Below are 19672 nucleotides of genomic sequence, written 5' to 3'. Positions count from 1 at the left end.
CTACTACTACTACTACTACTACTACTACTACTACTACTACTACTACTACTACTACTACTACTACTACTACTGCTACTACTGCTGCTGCTGCTGCTGCTGCTGCTTCTGCTACTACTACTACTACTACTACTACTACTACTACTACTACTACTACTACTACTACTACTACTACTACTACTACTACTACTACTACTACTACTACTACTACTACTACTACTACTACTACTACTACTACAGCTACTACTACTAACATAAGAATTAGCCAAACAAACACCCTCCCACAAAAAGCAAAGAAACAAAACAAACAATACAACAACAAAAACAAAAAAAAGAATAATAAAAAAACGGGTATCTTAACTTTTCTGGAAGTCGATATAATGATTTATTCAGGACCAAATTGCAGAGCATCTGAATTTTAAAAAAAACTGTCATAAAAGACAATAATACGCCTGCATGGGTTCATGAGAGGGGTATAAAAATGTAAGGTACTTTTTGTTGTTGTCGTCGTCGTTGTTGTTGTTAATTATTGTTGCTAATGCCATTGTTATTGCTGATGCTTTAATAGGCTATTTTTTTTTTTAAAATTACAGCTGCCATTCATCATTAGTCCTTCAAGGGGAGGGGCTTATCTAAAAGTGGAAACATAATATTATGGTTATAGAATCGTGGTGATGGGAAAACAGGCCCCTTTATGTTAATATGCAAAATGACAAAAAACAACAACAACAACAACAACAGAAACAAAGAAACAAAACTCAAGGTCAGAAATGTGTGTGTGTGTGTGTGTGTGTGTGTGTGTGTGTGTGTGTGTGTGTGTGTGTGTGAGAGAGAGAGAGAGAGAGAGAGAGAGAGAGAGAGAGAGAGAGAGAGAGAGAGAGAGAGAGAGAGAGAGAGAGAGTGTGTGTGTGTGTGTGTGTGTGTGTGTGTGTGTTTTAATACTATCTGACAAACAAAAATGTGATATCAACTTGACTTAAGTCACCCCTACCCATTTCCCCCTCGCTTTTGAATATCATTATTCAAATGGATGATTATCATTGGCTAGTATTAATAGTTTTGAAAAGTGGTAACAGTGAATCCCTTTAGACTTTTAAGGCTCCAGTATTCATTTTAGAAGTTAAATACCAACCGCTTTATGTAATTAGTCTATAAATATCTTACTATAAAATCTTTGGCGTTAGAGCATTTCCTCCCGAGGTGAAGTTCAGACGCTCTCTTGGGCGTGAGTGTTGGAAGATAAAGCTTGTGAATAAATGAATAGGAGGAGAGATTGGAGCTGCAAGACGTTAGACATATATTCTTGTTTTGTATTGAATGCCTATTTATATCATTAGGGTAAACATGTATTTTCAAACAATCGCATATTGTCTACTCCTGGGTATCTTTTCTAAGAGCAGAGTATAGTCTCTGAACTGGTATTCATTAAATACCTTGATTACTACCATGCTGCGTCCCTGGATGTTTTAAAATTAATGAGCTATTAATGAGTTGCTGCACATGCTGATGAATCTGTTGGCGCAGCCAAACTTCTCCATGATTTTCTACTACCCCTCACGGTCCTGATTTTGTTCTGAAGTTAACGAGCAGAAAAGGTAATTTTAAGCTTTTCCCTATCCCTTTCTAAAGAAACATGTAGACAATGCATTCTGCAGAGCGGTAGCTACTTCCGGGTTTATGTATAATTGCTACGGTTCATCCCCTTATCTTATGTATCTAGGTAAAGTATTAGGTCGTTGATTTTAATGCAGGCTGCTGCGCTTGCGTCGAGCCGAATAATTCACAACTTCCGGTTGGGGGAAAGCTTGTGCTTGCTTGCGGCTTTTGACACCATTCAGTCAATGAACACAAAGACAAAAGATTAGTTTTTGAGTCAGTGGGAGAAGGAAAAACGTTAAGTGCTACCCACAGAGACAAGTGCTGTATGTCATTCTGTATAAAGGTTAGTGGGTATTGCTCTGTGTCTCTTTCGAAAATCGTGCGTCATGATAAATATGAAGTGTGGTTGGTGCTGTTATGGGACTATAAATAGCTTTTATCATACTACACATTAACGAGCCCGATACACAGTGACACACACTGCTGACTGCTGAACAGGTGCACATATACAAACACACAGACATACTCGCGGACACACACACACATACACACACACACACACACACACACACACACACACACACTCACGTGTGAGTGTGTGTACTTACATGCACACTTTACTGAAGTGTTTAGCATGGAATCAATGACACTAGCACACAACAACAATGTTTGTGATTGTGTGTGTAAGCTTGTTGGCACTGTTTAGTTTTTGGCAGATCTAGATTTAGACTAGATTCTAGATCTAGATCTAGATTTCTAGATTATAAAATTACCCTTAGAATCTATTAGCCTACAGTTACAGTACTTAAGTTTTATGATTAGTTGTGGGACTGTACTGTAGGGCTTTGGCTTTTTCTTAGGTTAATTGTATATATTATATATAGATATGTATCTACAATGGAAATCTAACTTTAAAATAGATTTTTAATTATATAACTTTATAAGCTTTGCCTACTAATTTAGGTTAGCCTCTCATTCTCACTCTCACTGAGCATGCTGTGCATATTTTTACAGGTGTAGAGCTTTTTAAAATCATTTCTTCATAACTTAAACTAAGGGCTGTCATTTTATTCTTTTCGGAAGCGTATTCTTTTTGTGCTGGTCTTTAGACTACAGCTTGGTGCAATTTTTCTTTCCATAGTTTTCTTAAATGATGGTGTATTATTATACCGTCGAAATTGTCTCAGATGGAAACCCATTATTGATGAGAAAAGTGGCCACTTCAGACTGGTGAACGTTTGACACAGTGCTGTAATGATGATAAAGGATAAAGGGAAATGGGAAGTGTCCGTTTTTGTACAAGTGGCCGACTGTTAGTGCAGGTTCATTTAATTTTAATGAGACTCAGGTTGGGCAGATAGGTTTACACTAGATCTCATCACAATACATTTACCTCTATAGGTGGCCGTCCAAGTGGAATACTTTTCAGAATCTTGGACTCTGTCTAGCAGTCCATCAATATGAAGGGCAAAGGCAAAGCCCCACAAGAAAAGGACAAAGAGCGGGATATCAAGGATTGCCCTCTTCAGTTTCCAGACTTGTGTACCGTTGATCATGCCAAGGATTGCGTGAAGTACACTCAAGGTAAGTTCTTGTTTACTTAAAAGGGAAGGAGGGATCGACTCTATGCATCTGGAAATCTGGGGTTCCTTTGCATAGCAGTTATAATATATGCCAATGGATTTCGGGGAGAGCTGTTTCAAGCTGTGTTAAAAAAATCACCAAATTCTTGTCACAAGTCAAAAAGAGCACCAAAAAATGCTTACCTTCAGGACCCCCCCCCCCCCCCCCCCCCCATTGTCCATTGTCTTGAAGCTTGGTTCAGAGAACATCAAATTGAATTTTTAAAATTGCTGTTGACACAAGAAAAAGGTTACTGTTGAATATGATTCTTCTAAAATGTTTGAACACAAGAAAGCATATACTAGTTATTACTAATACTGGGGCTTCAGTTCTGACCAGAGGAAGTTGAATTATTTAAAAATCTATTTACCTTGACTCTATGGAAGTACCTTTATTTTAATTGTCAGTAAAATCACAATTTAGTGTATTTTGGTTAGCCTTAAGCATTTTAAGAATTCTTTGATGGATTTTGAAATCACCTCACATATGTAAGTGTTGTTTTTTTTTAATTTAAAAATAAATATATGTTGCAATGTCATCAACAAAACAGATAATAAAAGGGATATTTAAGATATTGTATCACAATACTGTTAATATATTTATAATGTATACATGGTGACAGTCACTTGCCACAAGCATTTCCATGAGATTTTGATTTTAAAGGCATATTGTATATATATATATTTATATATAATTTAAGATCTTGATTGTGCTCTACTTTTTTGAGAGCTCAAAAGGTACTCAGAGCAGTTTGATATTCAGCAGGTTTGCGGTATCCTGTGTCATCGAATTTTGTTTTCTCCAAGACGGAAGACTGAGTTGCCTTTTATATATATATTATATATTTTATTTCTGACAGTGTTGGGTCGAGATGAGAGTGGCCATATCAGCTTGGATGAGCTAGATGCTATTCAGGCTGACATTGAAATCTTGTTGGCTTCCGTTGGCAAAAGACTGAAACTTCTAGGGTCAGAGAACAGTATTCTCTCCAGCTGGCCTGACAAGAAAGATGGGAAGAAATCCAGCTCTGGAAAGGGGGTGAGTTTCTCAATTTCATTGTTTATCTTTAGTGCTACAAGAAAAATAAGTTCCTTAATCATTTTTGCTGCTTCTGCACATCTGGGTCAAATACAGTAAAGCATTTTACTTCCAGAAATGTATTTAAAAAAGATTGCCAAAAGTAAATTAATAACATTTGGGAGGCAATTTCAGAAGAATTTTTTTTTTTGTTAAAGCAAATATTATGTATCGCAACCTTTGTTTTTTCTTGTCCTATCTCCATTTTTAATAACTGTGAAAACAGTTCATAACAAAGAGATAAAATTGGAGGTGAGTGCTACAATCTTATGCTAGCAGAGAGATGGAGTTACTGTTACTCAATGAAATCATTTGATGGTGTCAGTATTCCTAGAGATTCTCAAATTGACTTGTATAGGTTTAGAGTGCTTTTGACTTTGCTTCCCTCCTTAATACTCATGATGTCAGAATGCTTTTTACAGTACTGTCCAAGAAATAATATCGTGACTTATACTGTAGAAAATACAGTAGTAATCGCCCAATTGAAATTAAAGTTTAACTTTCAAGTTTCTTCAAAGATTTGCTTTAGCCATCTTTCTGGATGGTTATTCATATGAAATTTGCATGAGTTTTGTCTGAAAATTTCAGTCTGATTCTGCCAATCAGTCGTCTACACCTACAAAGAGGAAGGGCACGCCAACAGAAGATAAAGAAAAGGAACGACCTCCAAGTAAGAAGTTCAAAGATTCAGGAGGAAGGTCCTCTCAGCCTGCCACGCCCACTTCAGCTGCCAGAAGCAAAGGGAAGAATTCTCAGGTAGCTTGAAAATATTTGTTCCTTTATTTAAGAATTTCTTTGCACCAATTAGCCTTAATTAGGAGTGTACAAACAGTCTACTTTTCTGCCTGCAAGCTATTTATTTATGTCAAAAGAGGTTAAAAAGTTGGGTTTTTTAAAAATACTGGCAAGGCCATTATAAGTTGTTGGTTTTGTCGTTGCTACAACTCATTTCAGAATATATTTTATTCCAAATTACCTGTAGGATTGCAAAAGGGCCATGAATATTCTCGGAACGAGAAAGATGCTCATCCGAATGTTTTTGTTTTATTTCGTTTAAATACATTGTTATTTGTTTTGTTTAGTAATCAGTTGCAGAAAGTAATTAATGCACACTTTTATATAAAAAATTTTTTAATTGAATGTCTTATTTAAACAACTTTTTTAAAAACTTTTTTTTTGGGGATAAGTGTTCATGGGTGGTTGGTGGGTTCTCTGAAGTGGTTTGCTCCTTTTTTTCCATAAAACATCTATCTTCCAGTCAAAGGGACAGACAGATGATTCTGGTGTGTCGGAGCTTTCAGCTGAGGTTCCCAAGGCCCACAAGAACGACGCTGTCAATCGATTCTGGACGTCTGTGGAGCCATACTGTGCACCAATCACCCCAGAAGATTTGAGGTGAGCTGCTGAATGATGAGTTATTTTGTGGGGGGGGGGTTTCACTTTAGAATTTTAAAAATCATCATCAAAGTTTTGGGCATGCACAGCACATACTGGTCAGATTGAACACAAAGATGGGCATGTTAGTGAGAACGGAAGAAGTTCTGAATTGGACAGGGAAATTTTTGTATCTTTTTGTGATTTGAGAATCTCTCCTCTCTGTTTCCGTTATGCTTGCAACAAATTTCACTACTGGGATGAATGTTCATTTTTCTACTGTTTTGTCAAGATTTCTCATCATTCTTGTTGTAATAATCATGAGATAACAGATGACTACACTTGTTGTATTTTAGTTAAGTATATTGTCTAAGGCAAGTCAGTTTTATTGTGGTTGTGGGTAATATAGAGCACCTGTTTCCAATTTGTGGTATGAAAATATGAAGAAAAAAACCTTTTAACGTTATTATTACTGTTGTTCTCATGCATATCGAGTTGTAACGTGCATAGAGCAGCAAAGGATTCTGTGTAGTAATTGATTGGTTTTTTAAAAACTTTCTCCAAATATTTTCTCTACAGGGTGATTGAGGAAATGTTGAAATCCTACGAAGAAGAGACGGAGTACATGAAAATTCCACCACTGGGCATCCACTACTCGGAAAGATGGGCAGAGGAGGACTTATTGGAAGAACAGAATGAAGGTAATTGACCCTATCCGTACGCCGGTTTTTTTTACTATCGTATCCATACGGCGTGGGGTACTCTGTACTGCCACTTTCCAAAGAGGAAATTTACTCGTTAACCCAGTCCGTATGCTTTGCATAGCGGTCTGTCAAAATGATTTTTTGAGAAATACTGAGTTTCAAAGAGATCTTGGTACTAAAAGTATTGTAAAATGTGAAGAATACAACCCTGGGGTACAAAATGACCCCAGGGCGTACAGATAAGGTTAAGAATAATATGATGAGAAACTAGAATGAAATCTGTGGATAGAGTCATGTAATCGATCCTCTGAAAAATGGAGTGAAAAAAGCAATGTGATTGGAAGTCAGAAGTCTGTTCTGTGGCAGAGGCAAGTGTTCATGGGTGGTTGGTGGGTGCTCTGAACTGGTTTGCTCCTTTTTTTCCATAAAACATCTATTGTCCTTATCCCTCCTCCTTCATTTTGTGTTTGTTACTCTCTTGGAACACCTCAAATCTTTGGCACTTATACTTATATGACCTTATTGTAATGCAAGTTCTGTAACGTGCTTGCTGAAATACAGAGATAAGTGTTCTGAGACCTCTAAATCTGGTCATGATAATTGTCACTTTGTAATGTGCTTACCATAGAGTAAAGTAAAGGATGTTTACTGTGAATGGAGCCAAGTATTATCTTGGATGAAGGAGGTGGGTGGTTGGCTGGTGCTCTGGTGTGGTTTGCTTCTTCTTTCCTACCAAACGTCTATCGTCTTTATCTCCCCTCCTTCTTTTTTATGTTTGTTACTCTCTTGTAACGCCTCTAATCTTCGGCACTTATGAGTACTTATTGTGTTGCAAGTGCCGTAAAACACTTGCTAAAACTAAAAAGGATGAAGGGAGCTACACATACCCAGTATGGCTTCCCTACCGTCCCCTCTTTTGCACCATTGCTATTTTCTTTTTCGCTGTTCTGTTTGGCGCCATGTTGTAAAATGTATTTGTAGAATGAATGAAGTGCAGTTGAATATGTGTAAGATGGCCGTCCTTTGTCGAGAAGAAAAGTGGCCATTTAGCCAGGTGTCTGTCTTACACAGGGTGTCATTACTTGTGTACTTGTTTACTTGTGTGAAGGACCGACATCACTGTACAAGGGGCATCCCCATAAGCACCCCTTCCCCTGAAGAAGCACATCTCAAAGTCTGTAGATGCTGACGGTTCCAAGCAATGGTTGATTCCACAGCCTTCTGCTCCTCCCACTAAGTCTTAAACCTCTGCCGGCGCCCCATCCAATTCCAAGCTCACGAAGTCGCTCAGGGGTGTCAATATAATGTAAAAAGATATATGCAATGGGGGAAGTTGGGAGTGGCCGTTGGAGCAGGTTGAACTGCAGTATGTTTTTCCGTTTTTGGTTTACAGGTGCTAAAATTAGTGAGAAGAAAAAGTCTGGAGGCCAGTCGAACAAAGAGGTCAACGGCAACTCAACTTCAGAAGCGTCCAGTCTACTCAAGAAAGTTGACCCGAAGAAGAACGATTATTTGTAAGTTTTTTCATTAATCATATTAGGGGAAAGAAAGGAAAAGATAAGTACAAGTTTTATTTGTACCCGTGGGGGAAATTTTGGCTACTGTGGTAATTACATGAATAATACGTACATTTAAATGTTCTCCAGCACCACATACTGCATATAATAAGATAGATCGAATGCTTGGTGTAAAACTGACCATTTGCCTTGTTGAAAATTGACGTATGATGGAGTCTTACGTTGTGCAGTTGTGTGGGAAATGTGGTTTTCGTACACGGATGGACGCCTTGGACAGTGTTGTTTGACATTTTAAAAATTAAGATGCGAGGGGGAAAGTGGGGAGTGGACATCCGTATATGTGATTGTCTTGAACAGGTTTCCAAATGAGGAGATTTGACTGTATTTTGATTTCTATTCCAGCTTTATTGATCTTTTCATGTCCCTCAAAACTTCCCTACAGTGCTGATGTAGTATGGGTGGTTGGCGGGGGCTCTGATGTGGTTTGCTCCTTCTCTCCTCTCAGCCTTATCTCTCCTCCTTTTCTTTGTACATTACACTCTAGTATCACCTAATCTTCAGCATTTATATCACCTATTTGTTGTGTTACAAGTGCCATAAAACTCTTATTAAAACTATGGGGGGAAAGGGATTAAAACTATAGCTGATGTAGATTGTGTTTGTTGATTCCGTCGTCCCCAGCCTGGATGATTCTCCCTTTGGCCCGTTGACCCAGCGCTTGGTGTCCGCGCTGATCGAAGACAATCTCATGACGCCCATGGACGACGCCATGGCTGATACTGCTGGTTAGTTTTTCCTGTGTGTTTGTGTAAGGCCTTATCAGATAATTTCTTATAAATGTGTTACGACACATTGGAATCAGGCGTTCGTCAATTTTTGCGAATGTGGAATTATTGGTATATATATTCTTAAAGCTTGTTCATTTGTCTTGCTTTCAATGAAAAAAGTACTCATCTATCTTGAGTAGAAGTCTAGATATTTGCGATTGAAGGAGGTGGGGGTCGTCTGTCTTTAAGCACAATCATGTGCTTTTGTCAAATCGTGATGTCTTACGTCTCTGCTTTGTCCAAAATTGCAGTCGTGTTGTATGAGTTGTTGGCAGGTGCTCTAGTGTGGTTTGCTCCTTCTTTTCTATCAAGCATCTTATCGTCCTTGTCTCTCCTCCTCCTTTTTTGTGTTTGTTACTCTCTTGTAACACCTCCAATCTTTGGCATTTATATGACCTTATTTGTTGCAAGTGCCGTAAAACTTTTACCGAAATTAAAAGTTGTTTTGTCAAATCATGATGTCTTACTTTACTACATCTATCTCTGCTTTGTCCAACTGCACTGTTATGTTGTTCTGTATTGTAAGACCTTATGCAGTTACAAGCACCGTAAAACACTTACCAAAACAAAACAAAACAACAAAAAAAGTCTTGTCGTTTTGTCAGTCATGATGTCTTATATCTGTATCTACTTTATCGAATTGCAGTCGTGTTGTTGTGTCAAATTGTGATGTCTTACTACATCTATCTGTGGGTGGGTAGTTGGCGGGTGCTCTGGTGTGGTTTGCTTCTTCTTTCATGTCAAACATCTATCGTCTATCTCTCCCCTTTTTCTTTTTTATGTTTGTTACTCTCTTGTAACACCTCCTATCCGTAAACCTCTACGAAAACTAAAACAAAAAACATCTATCGTCTTTATCTCCCCTTCTCCTTTTTTATGTTTGTTACTCTCTTGTAACACTTCTAATGTTCTGGTGCTCATATGACCTTATGCAGTTGCGAGCGCCGAAAAACCTTCACTAAAACTAAAATGGCGATGTCTTACTACATCTCTCTGTGCTTTGTTCACCAGAGTGTGCTGACGAAGCACCTGCCATATCCCCACGCATGCTTGCCAAGCAGCTCAATATTGGAAATCCAGCCACGTTGGAGAGGAGAATACGCAAAGAGCTAGAAGAGCAAGGTATTGTGACCTACTACTGCCACACAAGACGGTGGTTTGACCTGTCCTTGCTGTACTTAACCCTTTCAATGTGGGTGGTTGGCGGGTGCTCTGGTGTGGTTTGCTCCTTCCTTCCTGTAAAAAAATCTATCGTCTCTATCTCCTCTCCTTCTTTTTTTTTGGTGTTTGTTACTCTCTTGTAACGCCTCTAATCTTCGGCACTTATATGACCTTATTGTGTTCCAAGTGCCGTGAAACTCTTACTAAAAACGAATAACCCTTTCGAGGCCATTTTTGACCTTTGTCAATTTAGGGGGTCAGTGCTAACTTTGACAGTTGTCGATAACCAAGCTGTGTTCTGTTTTTCAGCCCGTGTGGCCTTTAAAGTCTTCAGCTACCGTAATAGAACTGTTATTTTTTTAGTATCATTCTTTGTAGGAATTAATTCCTTGGAGAAATAAAGGTTTGACATGGGTCTTTGCACTGGAGGGTAAGATTGCTATTTATTTGTTTTTCCATTTAGGGCTTGGCATTTCTAGAAAGTGCTAGGATTTAGGGGCTGTCACTGCTCTGAAAGTGTTGATGTTTATTTTCACGCTTTAAAACAGTTGTGTCTCTTGAACTGCAAACCAAACTTTATGTATCAAAACCATCTATGGATTACTAGCTCCATTCATGGAGACTATTACTATTATATTATAACAATTGTTATTACCGCCGTAATTATCGTTATCATTGTTTGTTATCGTCATCATAATCATCATTTTTATTATTGTTATTATTATTGTCTTCACACCCATTGAAAAAAGAAGAGGGATTGCTATTATCATTATCATTTATTATTATTATTATTATTATTATTATTATTATTATTATTGTTGTTGTTGTTAGCATTATCATCTTAAGGCATATTGGAAAAAGAAGGGGATTGTTTTCATTATTATTATCATCTTCAGACATATTGGAAAAAGAAGACAGATTTATCATCATAATCATCATCCTTATTATTATTATTATTATCATTATCATCTTCAGGCATATTGAAAAAAGTAGAGGATCGTTATTATCATCATAATTATCATCGTTATTATTATTATTGTTATAATTATCATCTTAAGGCATATTGGATAAAGAAGAGGATCTTATTATCAGTTATTATTATCCTAAGGCGTATTTGGAAATAGAAGAGAATAGTTACTATCGTCATCATTATTATTATTATAATTATTATTATTATTGCTATCATTATCATCTTCAATGGGTGGTTTGCGGGTGTTCTGGTGTGGTTTGCTTCTTCTTTCCTATCAAACATCTATCGTCCTTATCTCCCCTTCTTCTTTTGTATGTTTGTTACTCTCTTGTAACACCTCTAATCTTCTGACGCCTTATATGATCTTATGCTGTTAGTTGCGAGCGCCGTAAAACCTCTACTAAAACTAACTATCATCTTCAGGCATATTGGAGAAAGAAGAGGAGGAAGAGGACGATCCCAACGACGAGGTGCTGGCGGAGCTGCGGAGGAAGCAGCAGGAGCTGCGAGCCATCAGCCAACAAAATATCAACATTCTCAAGAGTTTGTACAGGCAGGGCCAGGAGGACATGGCCCGGCAAGACCTCAAAAAGAAGCTGCAGGCTGCAGACTCTGAGGTGAGACCCTTGTTAACTCTTTATCTCCGAGGGGGATGAACCCACTACGCCGAGGCCCTTTTTTGGTGCTAAATCTAAAAGTGACAAAAACATTATTAAATGGGTCATAAAATCGAAACTAGCAAACCTGTTTTGATAGTTCTTCATCTAATGAATGTACTTCCGGTAAAAGAGACCTGTTTTCGGCAATTGCCAAAAAGTAATTTGATGTCGAAGTCGTCGTAAAGGAATTTGCCCGAGCCGCTGTCTTTGGAGTGGCTCGCTGGAGATGAAATGTTAAAAATGGTAATAATAATGATGATAATAGTAATATCAATAAGAATGGTAGTGATAAGAATGAAAGTAATAATAGTGGTGATAATAATAATAATAGTAATAATAATGATGGATTATAATAGTAATAGTAATGATATGATATTAAAAATGATAATGACGATGATAATAATACACAGCATTTGTATAGCACATTTAGAAAATTTACAAAGCTCAGTGCACTTTACAAGATATACTAGTAGCTTACAATGGCATAAAAATGCGTGCAGCGTTCACGCAGAACGGCTCATAGAATTACACAAAAATGCATAATCATTACATTTTCTAGTGCAATTGACTGTTTTATGCTGATACACGTGTAATTTGTCTCTCTTTGTATAGCTTGCTTTGCCTTGCCTTGCTTTTTCCTGCTTCCTCCTCTCTCTTCAACTATTTTTTTCCCCCCCTTTTCAGGTCATGGATGCATACAGAAAAATCCAGAACGCAAGGCAGAAGAAGAAGTCGCCGACGAAGAAAGAGAAAGATGCAATAGTGAAAGCGCTCAAAGACAGAGACACCATAATCAAAGCACTAGAGTTGTAGAGTGGGGCTGAAGTCTGATTGTCCTTGTGATATCCCATTTAAACTCTTGGTTTTATGTGACGACACCAAGAATTGTCTCTGACTTTGAGGCCGTTAAAAGCCTTCTCCTTCCTTCCTGCCTTCATGAAGTGGACGGGGGAGGGGGGGGGTAGCTTTCGCCAGGGCCTTCCCTGTAGACTTTGAGGCTGTTAAACGTCTTCTCCGTCATTAAGCGGACTGGAGAGCTTTTTCCTGCCACACTTATATCTCGGCGGCTGCTTTCAATAAGGGTCTCTTTGCTTCAGTGAAGTTGAGTTTGCCCAGATGTGCATAATGAGGAAGCGGAAGAAAAACTTGTTCATAAAGGCCCTGTTGGTCACAACGGCGTGCATAATGCCTGACACAACTGTACCTCGTGTCACCGAAGACACTGACGTGTCAGGAGTTAACTACAACAATTGGTAGTGGGACTGAGACTGTTGCGAGAAAGCTAAGTTGTAACAAACTTTGTCAGAAGTGGGTTCTTCTGTGTGTGTTTTTCATTTCATTCTATTGTCATAGTACATACAAGGTTCAAAAGTTCTTGTCATGCCCAGCACATTTTACCAAAGACTGCATGTTCTGAGGCTGGTCAGTTGTGTTGTTGTTTTTTTAAACGGAGGTGCCGATTTTCTGGATAAATCCGGATTTCTACGTTTGTCCGGTTTCCACCCAACTTCAGGCGGATTGCTTCGAAAAAGTCTTGATATTGGATGCATTTTTAGACAATATGATCCTCAAATTTTTTAGTCCCTGTGTAAGGGTTACCAGGGGGTCATAAAAATTTCCAGTTCTTATGGGTTTTTCAAAAAACTATGTGGCACCTCTGTTTAAAAGACAACTTTTTTGCAATGATGTGGGGGCCAACTCTTTACGACCAGGCAAAAGAAACGAGGTCTTTGGCATGTGGTTGGAGGATGGTGCTAATAAATTCTCCTTTTTTTTTTTCTTTCTTTTTTTTTGTTGTTGTTGTTGTTGTTGCAATTCCTTCTGTTATTTATCTGTCACATTTTAATTTTTCACAGCACTAGAAAGAGACCTTTGTTTTGTCAGTGCGCCCCTCTTTTACCCAAAATGTAACTCAACTCTCAGAGTGTTTGGTAACTTGTGTTCATTCACCTACATGAGAGTTGAGTCTCAAAGGGGCGACGCCACATCTTACTCGATTTATTTTTCATGTAAATTTAAGCTCTTGCCCTTTGGCGAGATGCCATGACCTAAAATAGGGATGTCTTCCCCGGGTTGCTCAGGGTTTGAATAAAATGTACAGTCGACACGCATAACTCCAACATGCTGGAGTGGGTGGGTGGTTGGCAGCATCGTTTTTGGTGATCTTGCTTTCACCGTTGCATAAAAATGCAGCCCAAAATATCTAACTAGAGATGAGTTACCCGATGACACTCCTTGAAGACTGTGTAAGAAATCTCCCCCCAACCACCACCACCACTACCACTATCCACCCCCTCTGTGTCGGTACAGGGTCCTCACATTGATCAGGTCAGCAGCTATCTGGATGAAATGGGCAGCCAGTTTCACAAGGCATGATGAACGCCGTTTGTCACAGCAGAATCTTGCTTCTGTCTCTCTATATATAAATCTATGTATAAGAAATATGTCAAAAGGTGTTCGTCATAGAGGTCAGGAAGGGGTTATCTGATTTCGAAAAATTAAAGAAATATCATTTGGGGACTGGCAAATTGTACGAGATATCCAGGATTTTGAGTTTTTTGTGTCTGTGTTCTTCATGCCAGACTGTATTTCCAATATCTGGTTCTGAAGACGGCAAATCTTTTCAGAGTTCACATGGGGCTGGGAATTCAAAATGGCATGGGGGGGGGGGGGGGGAGAGGCAAGTCTGTCAAACTTCTTTTTTACCGACTGGAGGTGGGGATATGCTGTCTTCTCCGCGGGCCAGTGCCACTGACTGTAATGTCTTTAGGCCATTCCCAAAGGGGGGACATTTCTCGTTCAAGCACAGTAGAATTGTAAATGGGCTGATTCATGTCATGCTCATAACTGTGCCTGATCTACAACAGGAAACTGCTGCTTTTTCTTTCCTAATCCTTACTATTGTCATTTTCCTCTACTTCTTTTGTATGTTTGTCACTCTCTTGTGACCTGCTATTTCCGGGGTGCCTTGATAATTGAAGCAGACCTTGTGCTGTTGAAGCTAGAGAGGTGAGCAGAGTAAGTCTGATTTCCCTGTAAAGACTTCTCTGTTGACACCCACCCCTTGGCGCTCATATGACCTTATGCAGTTGCGAACGTCGTAAAACCCTCTACTATAAAAATAAATATATAAATAATAGGCTGTCTTGATTATAAAAATATAATGTAATTTGCAGGCCCCCTATCTATGTATGCAAGTTAAGGCTTATTTGCTTATTTTCCCTTCACTTAAGTAACCTAATAGTGTTGATAAATGCGTTAATAAATCTATACCATTTCAAGGCTTATTTTCCCACACACATTTGCTTTCCTTCCTCGGTTTATTTTTTTTTTTTTACACCTGTTGTTGTAGGCCTGGGGGGACGATGTGTGGGTGGTTGTCGGATGCTCTCTCTTGTGTGATTTGTTATTTATTTCTTCTTCTTATCAAGCAAATCTATCGCCTTTATCTCTTCTCCTTCTTTTCTTTGTCTATTTCTCTTTGTCTTTAGTAACGCCTCTAACCTTTAACACTTTTAATGAAATGAATGACCTATATTTGTGTTGCAAGTTCAGTAAAACTCATACTAGAACTAAGGGATGATGAAGATGGTCACTCGGTGATTGGCTCAAGAGAGACTTGATGATGCTCAGGAAACTGGCAAAGAGACTGTCCCAATCTCTGTCTCAGGACTTCCACAGATAAACTTCCAAGTGTCGCTAACTAATATAGCCTAATGTGTCAGTCAGAGGAACTTATAGTATAATATGATTTCTCCATTATATCGTTACATTGAAAGATGCTTGAGAACAGGCAAACCAAGCAAAGAAGGGCCACGATAAACCTGTAGATTTTCAGAAAGTGATGTAGGAAGAAGAGCTCATTAACCTGTGAAGGTGTTGAAATGTTTTGCGATAAAAGAAAAACAAACTGGTTAAACGAACAGAAACAGCAACTGAACTTGCGGTCGATTAAATTGGCGCGGCCTCGACACCACAGATCGAGCTGATTAAATGGCCGTCAATACAAGGAGAGTTAATGTCATCTGAATAACTCTTCTGTAAGATTTTAGTTCTGCTTTTCCGGTAACACTTAATAAATGCGTTCTATTTGTAGGCATTAAAAAGTACTGAGAAGGATGGGGCAATTGTGGACTTGGCTCAAAGGAAAAAAAAAAAAAAAATCAATATCAACACCAAAAAATGTGTATTTATTATGTCCAAGAATAGAGCTCTTGCAAGGGAGATATTGTTCTGAGATTAAAAACGCATAACGCACTTCCATTTGGAACAGTCAACAATGTACATATTATGTTTCATATTGCCATTTTACGTGTCTGTCAATACTGTCATCTATTAAATTATGAACTACCCTCATTGTGAAATGTACATCGTTCCCATTCTTGACCTTGATGAATGAGTCTTTTTGCAATTGTAAAATAATGTACATAATAAGGTGTAAATTTACGTTTTCCATGCCCATTTTGTATACAAGCAGATTTCCATCAGTCAATAAAAGCAACAAATTTTCTAAGAAGCATGGTCTGGACATTATTTTGTCACTGCTGTGTGTGTGTGTGTGTGTGTGTGTGTGTGTGTGTGTGTGTGTGTGTGTGTGTGTGTGTGTGTGTGTGTGTGTGTGTGTGTAGTGGCTCCACTATAAATTAGAATTAGAAGGGAAAAAATGAAATCAGTATCTGAAACAGTATTGAAAAACTTCTCTGTTTTAGAAGTGGTAAACGATACCAAACCTCAAACCATTTGAAATTAGGAGGACGGGGTACTCATCAATCCCTTTCACCCCTGGCTGGGTATAGGCCACATACAAGCTCCTTCCATTTAATTAATCAGGGATGCTACTTTTCCGGTATTTTGTTGATCCTGATCCGCTATTCCGTTATTGAGATCGAGATAGAATCTATGTACACCCTTTGGGTTTCAAATTGATATTCATGTTAGCGGTACCGTGGCGCGTGGATTTTCAGCTATTTAAAAAAAAGTTGAGTGGCGTCCCTGATTTAATCTCTGTCCTGGGCCGTCCTTCCAAGTAATCCAGGCTCGTTCCAAGTGAGCTTCATCTCTCTCATGTCTCTTTCCACACATCTCCATGTTTCCCGTGGCCTGCCCCTGCCTCGTGCTCCCTGTAGATTCCATTCCACTGCAGCGATTGTCTTGTGATGTTTCCGCTAGGCTTCTAGGCTTTCTGAGAGTGTGACCCATCCATCGCCAGTTTTTAAGTCCTATTTCTACTTCTATATCCTTTTGTCCTGTCCTTTCCCTCACAGCTCTTCTTTTCTTATGTGTATCATGTCACTTAATTATTTGGGTACTCCTCATACATCTGTTGATGAAAGTCTTGATGGATCTTAAATTTAAATGGTCGCTTTTAAAGACAAGCGGGCCAACCCAGATTTCGGGGGTTCCAGAAATTTTGACCTTTACCAAAAGTGGGTATTGCTCTGCTTATAGGAGAAGTTTGGTTTCATTAGTGTGTATATTTGTTTGGCAATAGAGAAAACTCTCCTTGTCTTTTAAAGAAACGGAACAAGGGCAGAAACTTTACCTTCGACTTTCTCAAAACAACATTTTTCGGGATACCCCCCTTGTGCTTAAAAGCGACCATATAATGAGCTTGAGTCCCCTGTAATAGACCAATACCCTCTTACTGTCAGTTTTACATTCCAGTGTACAGTACGAATGTACACGATGTGTAGTCTAAATCTTGTCAGTGTCTGTGTGTATGTACTTGTTTACTTCTGGTTTTGTTGTTGTTGTTGTTATTTTGTTTTATTTTGGGGGCGGTGTGTTTGTTGTTGCTTTTTTCGGGGGGGGGGGGGGGGGGGGGGGGGGGGGGGGATCCTTACAACAATAGCTGTCCCCGTCGTTTTGTGCAAGAAAAATTCTGAAATTATGCAAACTGAGCCCAAAAATGTGAAATTATGCGATTCTGTTAATTTTAGCAAAGAATGATAAAGGAAAATAATCAGAAATTATGCAAAGAAATGATCAAATTATGCGGGGTGCATAAAACCCCGTGGTGAGGAGTAGACCCTGTCACGTAGGCTGAGGCAGTAGGCACAAAGATATTTCAATCGATTTGGGACCATAACCAAGACATTTTTATAATTAATGCAGAGACAAAGAATTTACACAAAGTCATCCATTTAGGGCGATAATCACGTGAACTATGAAGAATCATGTTCGGGGTACGTATAGTATATATTATATAAACCTGAAGCCCAACGGACCAGATTCCGGGCATATGCTCCAGCCACTTAATTAAGTTAATCGCAGGGCTCGGCTGCTGAACAACTCCAGAACATTCGCATTAATATCCTAGACTGGCCAACTCTGTCACCTGATCTTTCCTCTAATGAACATATTATGTTGGATGAAATTGGAAGTGGGTGGTTGGCGGGTGCTCTGTGTAGTTTGCTGGCTCCCTCTTTCTTATCAAACATCTATCGTCCTTGCCTCCCCTTCTTCTTTTTTATGTTTGTTACTCTCTTGTACACCTCCAATCTTCTGGCACTCGTATGACCTTATGCAGTTAGGAGCGCCGAAAAACCTCTACTAAAACTAACTCTAATCTACGACACTTCGTCGGCCCAGAGTCCAACTGTCCTATGTCGATAGCTTCAAAAGACATCTTAAACATGTTCTGTTCCTACAGGCCTATCCCTCATAAGCTTTTAACGTTATCTTTCATTATAGTTGTTCTGTTCCTATATCTGGATGAAAATAATCTCTGCGTGTGTGTGTTTGTGTGTGTGTGTGTGTGTGTGTGTATGTGTGTGTGTATGTGTGTGTGTGTGTGTGTGTGTGTGTGTGTGTGTGTGTGTGTGTGTGTGTGCATTGATGTATATTGCATGAGAAGAAAGGACGTAGTAAGAAAGATTTTTGAAAAATGGGTATTCCAATGAAAAGCGCATTGAGCTACTTTTTTTGGAAATGCGCTATATAAATGTTATATATTATCATCATTATCATTATCATTATCATTATTATTATTATTATTATTATTATTATTATTATTATTATTATTATTATTATTTATGTCCACGCACTCCGGTTAGGAGAAATAAGCCTTCAAAGTTTGAGATGGCTCCAGATTCAAATCAATCACCAACTCATTCATCTAACTGTTACCCTTTGTTTGTGTGATAATAATCAATGTTTCAACTTGAAAAGTTTTCACAGATTGCTGTTTTCCTGTGGAATTGAGAAACAGTTGTGTTTTTTTTTTAAATCCAGTTTTCTGAAAAATTGAACTGAATGCCTCCGAGTACAAATGTCGTATCTCCATATTAAGTTCTAAATATCCATAATCTAGTCTAATTCCAAGGCTAAGTCACTCGCCTGCAGAGCAGAAGGTCCTCCTTGGCTCAGATCCCACAGGAGGCTATATGGAAAAATAAAAACATTTTTTTTCAGAGGTTCAATGGGCTTTGATACCTGGCTCACATGAAGTCAATGTTTTATGGCAGAATGATGTTGAAATTTGAGATGGCGTCTCTCAAATAACCTCATTGTGTTGCTAGGGATGTAAATCTTAACTAACGGCCATTCCAGTTGCAAGGGGCACACAGGAGTCCCCGCATCCGTAGTCCCGTGGCCACCTGGTGATCTTATAGCTGCACTATTACTACATGTAATATCTCTCATTTGACCGTATTGTGATGCAAGGGATTACCTATGAAACCAATGCAACAGACAACTCCACCAATGCCCTACAAACCTTTCGGTCTTGTCCAACCAAAAGCTAAACATGTGTGTGTGTGTGTGTGTGTGTGTGTGTGTGTGTGTGTGTGTGTGTGTGTGTGTGTGTGTGTGTGTGTGTGTGTGTGTTATGTCGTTTTTTACGCCCCTATCGACACAATTCGGGATATATTTAGGAGATACATGACGTTTCAGACTCAACTTAGGCTGAGAAGAAGGATGTAACATACCAGCCGAAAGCCGGAGATCCTCGTTAAATTACCCCCCCCCCTTCCCTTTCCCCCCTCTCCTTCGAGCAAGAAAAAAGTTTAAAGTGTATATATATATATATATATGTGACCTTCAGGACTATAGGCATACATGTACATAAGACACAAAAAAAGACTAAGCTGAACATAAGTTCCTGTCCCCGTGGTTTTATACACCCAGCATAATTTAGCAAAATGTGATCATTTTTTTCACATAA

The 19672-nt window shown here is 38.8% G+C and overlaps 1 protein-coding gene across 1 annotated transcript; it reads left to right on the top strand.

The window, feature by feature from the left end:
- The first annotated feature begins 1795 nt into the window (after positions 1 to 1795).
- Positions 1796 to 14006, top strand: LOC101849472 (transcriptional adapter 3-B). The gene is made up of 11 exons (XM_005102500.3): positions 1796 to 1939; positions 2998 to 3180; positions 4079 to 4257; positions 4885 to 5052; positions 5555 to 5691; positions 6250 to 6371; positions 7768 to 7888; positions 8573 to 8676; positions 9730 to 9840; positions 11273 to 11466; positions 12193 to 14006. Exons 2-11 carry the CDS (start codon positions 3057 to 3059, stop codon positions 12319 to 12321), a joined length of 1389 nt encoding a protein of 462 aa, XP_005102557.1. The 5' UTR covers positions 1796 to 1939; positions 2998 to 3056; the 3' UTR covers positions 12322 to 14006.
- The last annotated feature ends 5666 nt before the right edge of the window (positions 14007 to 19672 follow it).

The sequence above is a fragment of the Aplysia californica genome, unplaced genomic scaffold, assembly GCF_000002075.1.
Source record: "Aplysia californica isolate F4 #8 unplaced genomic scaffold, AplCal3.0 scaffold00328, whole genome shotgun sequence".
Taxonomy (NCBI): domain Eukaryota; kingdom Metazoa; phylum Mollusca; class Gastropoda; order Aplysiida; family Aplysiidae; genus Aplysia; species Aplysia californica.
This window is presented reverse-complemented; position numbering and strand designations above follow the sequence as displayed.